General features: G+C 62.7%; 2 protein-coding genes across 2 annotated transcripts in view; one reads left to right on the top strand and one right to left on the bottom strand.

The window, feature by feature from the left end:
• The window catches only part of CUNH12orf10 (chromosome unknown C12orf10 homolog), a 5665-nt gene extending 5541 nt beyond the window's left edge, over nt 1–124 (top strand). The window contains exon 5 of the mRNA XM_029958623.1: nt 120–124. Within this exon, the coding sequence (XP_029814483.1) occupies nt 120–124 (5 nt within the window). The remainder of the gene's footprint in view (nt 1–119) is intronic.
• A 516-nt stretch (nt 125–640) lies between these two features.
• The window catches only part of AAAS (aladin WD repeat nucleoporin), an 8138-nt gene continuing 2984 nt past the window's right edge, over nt 641–5794 (bottom strand). Inside the window, exons 2-14 of the mRNA XM_029958625.1 lie at nt 5605–5696; nt 5280–5326; nt 4729–4827; nt 3860–4003; nt 3608–3728; nt 3239–3363; nt 2963–3023; nt 2270–2360; nt 1814–1907; nt 1621–1688; nt 1430–1511; nt 1014–1098; nt 641–910 (exon numbers count right to left, since the gene is read on the bottom strand). Of these exons, the coding sequence (XP_029814485.1) occupies nt 776–910; nt 1014–1098; nt 1430–1511; nt 1621–1688; nt 1814–1907; nt 2270–2360; nt 2963–3023; nt 3239–3363; nt 3608–3728; nt 3860–4003; nt 4729–4827; nt 5280–5326; nt 5605–5696 (1244 nt within the window). The 3' untranslated portion in view covers nt 641–775. The remainder of the gene's footprint in view (nt 911–1013; nt 1099–1429; nt 1512–1620; nt 1689–1813; nt 1908–2269; nt 2361–2962; nt 3024–3238; nt 3364–3607; nt 3729–3859; nt 4004–4728; nt 4828–5279; nt 5327–5604; nt 5697–5794) is intronic.

Consider the following 5794-nt stretch of genomic DNA (forward strand, 5'->3'; position numbering starts at 1 on the left):
GGGGGGGCTCCCTGTCCCACCTCGGGATTTGAGGAACATTTTGGGGGTCCTAGGGGGAGTGTTTGGGTGTGGGGGTGAGCAGGGATCCTGCACTCTCCTCCTTATCCCTGTTATTGCAGTGTAATCCCAGGGATTAACCATATGTAATCCCAGGATTTATCCAAGCTGCTTCCCCCCCCATTAATCCCTTCTCTGGGTGGGGGGGGTCCATCTGCTCCCCCACCCACCCTTTGGTGCTGGTGGGGGGGCTCACGTGGGCTGGCACGAGCACCCCAGGGCCCCTCCAGCCCTGCTCACAACCCGACTGGGCTCAAGTTTGGGGTTTTAGGGACCCACAAGGGTTTCAGTTCACTTTGGAGGGCTGTGCCCACCCACAAGGCAAGGCCTGGGGGGCTGTGTGTGCAGCCAAGGACCCTGAGCCCCCCCTGCCCTCACCTTTCCCCAAAATGCAGCTCTTTAACCCCAAAACAGCAGCCCTGGCCCTGTGGACTCACCCCAACGGGCTTCAGCATGGGGAAGTTCTGCAAGTTGACCCTGAGCTCTCTCTGACCCCAAAAAGCAGATCCACAGAACTTCCAGAACTCACCCCATGGAAAACTCCCAGCCCCCTCAGGGTGAGGAAAGAAGAGGAGAGGGAAGAAAGATTGGCCTTTATTCGATGCAGACTCTGGGAGACCCCCTGTGCCCCCCCAGGGGTTGAAGGCAGCCGAGGGTCCTGGGAGGAAGATGAGGCTGCCCAGGGAGGAAGAAGAGCCACCAAGGCCCTGGGCTGTGGTCACAGCTCCGAGAAGAGGGGCTGCTCCCTCACACTGGCCACGACGGGGACGGGGCTGCGGTGGGGGCTGGCCAGGGGCACGTGGGCACTGACGAAGAAGAAGGGGATGTGGCTGATCTTCCCCGAGGACCAGCACTGGAAGGGAAGAGGACACAGAGGAGAATGAGGGTCCAAGATCCCAGACACCTTCCCCCCACCCTGTGTCAGACCAGCCAGCACCAAGGGAGGATTGACTCACCACGGTCAGGAGGGCTCCTCGTGGGAAGCAGGGGTGGAAGGCGATGATCTGGGGCTGGGCACCGCGCTCGCCCCGCACGAACCCGCTGCGGGGGGCAGGAGGAGCCACGGTTATGGCACAGCCACAGAAACACCACACTGCCAGGGCCAAGTGGAGACACCTGGGACCTGATCAGATGCACTGGCCAAGGGACAACCCGAAGCCAAGGGGCTCGAGGTGGATAATGGCCAACACGGCCAAAACACGACGGGATTCGGAGGTAAAACGGTGACAGGCCCTGAAGCAGCGCGGGATGGGGTCTCCCCACGGTGAGGAGAGGCTGCTCTTCCCCACCACACCCCCCAGGGGGGGTTAAAGGTACTCAACGAACCCAAAACCTGCTGCAAGGAACCCACCCAGTGCCCACAGCCACTCACCAGGGCAGGAGCTCGAAGACGGGGCTGTTGCGGGTGCGGAACACGGCGATGGCCGTCTGGCTGCCTGGAGAGTCGGGGTGTCCTGCAGGAGGGAGAGGGGCAGGGAGGCTTTCCTTGCTCCAGGGACACGTGGACAGGCCCCTCGGTGCCCCTTTTCCTTGCTGGAAGTGGGATCTTCAGGCGGGACTCACCTCTGATGATCACTGCGAGTCTCTCTCCAGTGGGATCCCACACCATGGAATGCACCTCTCCTCCAATCCTGGAACCAGCACGAGCAGCAGGGAAGCCCCCAGGGTTGGGGGGCACAGACCCCCTCAGCTGGTGTTCCCAGCACTGGGGGGCTGCTGCCCACCTCTGCCCCCCCAGGTGCCACATCAGACCCACCTCTCGTCCCCGTAGAGCGTCTCGAAGGTGGTCTCGGACAGGTCTGCCACGATCGAGGCTGTTTTGGAGCCCCCCACCTGCCCCTGCATCTCCCCTGAAGAGAACACTCCATAAATCCCACTGAATTGCCCAGATCTCCCATAATTTATCCATTTCTCAGAGCAACGTGCTGGTATCCCATGTCTGGGATGGAGGACAGGGGACAGCAACCCCCAGGACTGGCCCCTCTGCTGACAAACCCCTGAGCTGGCCCTGGACCACCCCCCCCTGCAAAAACCCTTTGTGTCCACACGACTGAGAGGCAACATGAGGGGGGATAAACCCAACCCCAGGGATTCCGTGCTCTGGGAGACCCCCAAGACACCCCCCTGCATGTCCCAGGTCCCTCAGCCAGAAGTGAGGGATCACCTGGGCCCCAGCCCAGCCCTTGGGAAGCTCCAGCTCGGGCAGACTCACCCCGGTACTCGGAGAAGGACAAGGAGTAGATGACGGACTCCCCCAGCACCGTGAAGAGCAGTCGGCTGCCGTCCGGGCTCCAGCACCCCGTCTGTGGCACAGGAAGGGTTTGCAGGGAGACTCCAGTGGGTCCAGGGACAGCTCAGGCCTTTGTGGATGGCCCCTCCCCTGGCCAGGGATCTTTTGGAGCCAGCTGGGAATGGGGGATTTTTGGTAAAACCCACCCAACGTGTCCCCGAGGCCCCTGGAGGTGATGTCTGCACCTCAAATCCTGGGGTCAGTTTGGGGCTACGAGACAGACACTGAGGGGCTGGGGTGTGTCCAGAGGTGGGAATGGAGCTGGGGAGGGGGCTGGAGAACTTGTGAGGAGCAGCTGGGGGGGCTCAGTCTGGAGAAAAGGGGGCTCAGGGAGGACCTTCACAACTCTGGGGAGCCAGGGAGGGGTCAGGATCTGCTCCCAGGGAACAAGGGATGGGACAAGAGGAAACAGCCTCAAGATGCACCAGGGAAGGTTCAGGTTGGATACTGAGAAAATTTCCAGGGCTGTCCAGCCCTGGCACAGCTGCCCAGGGAGTCCCCAGTCCTGGAGGGATTTAAAAGCCCTGTGGATGTGGCACTTGGGGACGTGAGACTCGACGGTCTCAGAGGGCTTTCCCAGCCTAAATGATTCCTTGCCTGAGGAATCCATCCTACCTGGCAGCGTCCTCTGATAGTGGGCCACCGCTCACACGTCCACATCTGAGCCTCCCACACCCTGCAGGGGACAGAACAGGGTGAATTCCTGAGATCTGCCCCAATCCTGCTGCTCCAGGAGCTCACAGGGTCAGACCCAGCCACCCACCCCCTTGCCCCTTTGCCCCCCCAGCAGGAGTGGAAGCAGTGAGGACACTCAGGATCCAAATCTGCTCAGTTTTGGGGCAGAAAGGAGGGCGAGGGCTGCGAGGGGAGCGGGGCAGGCGGGGCACTCACCGGAACACGGCCGAGGGGGTGGCTGCCAGCACCTTGCTGCCATCGGGTGACCAGGCCAAGTAGGTGACACCACCACCCCCAAACCACTGCAGCTGGACACAGTTCTCAGTGGACACGTCCCACACCTGGAGGAGGGGACAAGGAAGGCAAACAGTGACACCAGAACGCCGACTCAGTGTTGGGGGGGGGTTGTTTGGATTAGGGGACACAGAGCGATGCTTTCAGGTCCAGTTCAAATTCAGAGCTGCCTCACCCACCCTCTGTGGGAACAGCACCTGTGCCCAGCCCAGCTGTCCCTGGGTGACCCTCTGGGGTGCCCGTGGTCCCCACATCCCCCCGGGGAGGCACAGCCAGCTCAGGGCTCCTCACCAGCATGGCTGTGTCAACCGGTGACGCCGAGAGCAGCCGCTCCCCGCTGGGTGCCCAGGCCAGGCTGGTGACAGGGCTGTGCCCTGGGTAGGACAGAACCTGGGCACAGCCTGATGACGGTCTGGAACAGAGAGAGAAACCCCCAGGAAGGGTTGGGACAGGCTGGCAGGACGGGCACCTGCCTGGCTTTATCCCAAAGCCAACCCCAAAGGGGGTCCCGATGGCAGGGTGGGGGTGTGCGGGGGTTGTCACCTGGTGGAGAGGGAGGTGGGATCCAGGTGCCACACCAGGACACAGCTCTGGCAGGCCACGGCCAGGATGGAGGCACAGAGGGGCTTCCAGGCCATGGAGGCCACGTTCCTCTGCAGGCGATGCTTCAGCGAGGGGACGGTGGCACTGCCGGGGAGGGGACACATGTGACAAGGGCAAAACACGGGACCAAGAGCGTGTGGGCCATGCCCCAGTGTCCTCTGCCAGCTCTGAGCCCAGTGCAGGGGGAAAGCAGAGTGGGAAGGGGGTGTGTGCCCTGCTGTGCCCTGCTTCCCAGGCTGGGGGGAGGGTGTGGGGGGACAGGAATTCCCAGCCAGGTGACAGTGGGGGACAGGAATTCCCAGCCAGGTGACACCGGAGTGAGCCAGAGCACACCTGGTGCAATTGGCCTGAGCTGCCCCCAGCCCAGCCCTGGGGCAGGAGAGGGCCCGGGCTGGCCAGAAATCCCAGCTGGGAGAGAGGGCTGGAGCAGGGCAGCGCGGAGGGGGCCGCAGGACCAGCCGGCACAGTCTTCTCCTGAGGAGGGATTGGCATTCCCTGGGGGAGCAGGGAGACCTGGGGGAGAGAGGAGACTCAACGACGCTCCAAACACTGCTCTGCCTGTGCCCCCTTGGGCTGTGGGACCCCCCTTGGGCTGTGGGACCCCCAGGATGCCCCCAGAGCTACGGAGCAGGGAGGGAAAGGAAAGCCAAGGCTTCGGTCAGGATCGTGCTCCAGGAAGAGGGGTGGGAAAGGAGCAGGGGCGGCTGAACGTGAGCCCACGTGGGCAGGAAGGCCAAGGGCACCGTGGCTTGTGGCAGCAGGACCAGGGCACCCCAAATCCTGTGAGGCAGTGGTAGCTCCAGCCCCACCTGTTGGAGTTGTAGACCCGGATGGAATCGTCCAGAAGTGCCACAGCAAACTTGTTGGTGTGGGGGTGCCAGGCAAAGGCCCGCACGGGGCATCCGGCCCTGGAGGCAGAGACAGGGCAGGGTGAGGCTCCAAGCAGAGGTGCTGGCACCACCCAGCACCCCCCAGGCTGGCAAAGGCCCTTCCCAGAGCACCCGTTGAAATAAAACTCCCTTTTCGCTGCTGGATGGGACCGTTTTCTTGGGAAACTCCCCCATTCCTGGCAATTATTCCCAGGGCTCTGCTGAGGGGCTGGTTCCCACAGTCTGGGGTGGGAACTGGGAGGAATTTTGCAGTCTCTGATGTCGTGTAACCTTGATTTCAGCACACCAGAGGCTTTGCCTCTCTCTGACCATCGGACACAAACCAAGGCAGCCAGAGCCTGCGGGGAAATACTTGCCCTTAATGTGCCCACCCAAACAGGGCCCTCCTGTCCTTGTACCCCCACCCCTCTCCCAGCTCTGGGGGTGTCACAGACCCCAGAGATGGTGCTTTTGGGACACACAGGACTCACCAGTCCACGGCCTGGGAGAAGGCTGCAATCATGTCCTCACTGGTCAGCTGCAGGGGAGAGCAGAACACTGAGCTGGCAGCAAGGACTCCCAGTGCCCATCCCCTCTTTCCTCTTCCCCTACCTGGATTTTGGCCCCTTTTGGAGTGCTTTGGGCCCTGGCAAGGCGTTAGGGCAGCATTCCCCTCTCTTTGGTGGGGGAAGGAGCAGCGTTTGGAGCTGGGCATTGCCGGGAGGAGCGTTTTGGTGGGTTTTCAGCAGGGAAGGGACCACCCACCACCCCAACCAGCCTCCCCCAGCCCCAGGGATCAGGCCTGGAAGGACTCACGGAGAGGTGTGGGAATAGGGATCCGTGGAGCGAGGAGAGCCAGCGGCACACGGCCAGCGCGTGGCTCGAGCCCGTCCTCAGCCATCGCAGCCCTGGGGGGGCAAAGCACCCTCAGCTGCGCCCACCCGCACCACGGGGGGCAGGGGTTGGGGCAGCACAATGGGAACAGACCCAGAGATCCCAGGAAATC

This window comes from Manacus vitellinus, unplaced genomic scaffold (assembly GCF_001715985.3).
Source record: "Manacus vitellinus isolate BGI_N305 unplaced genomic scaffold, ASM171598v3 scaffold_160_pilon, whole genome shotgun sequence".
NCBI lineage: Eukaryota > Metazoa > Chordata > Aves > Passeriformes > Pipridae > Manacus > Manacus vitellinus.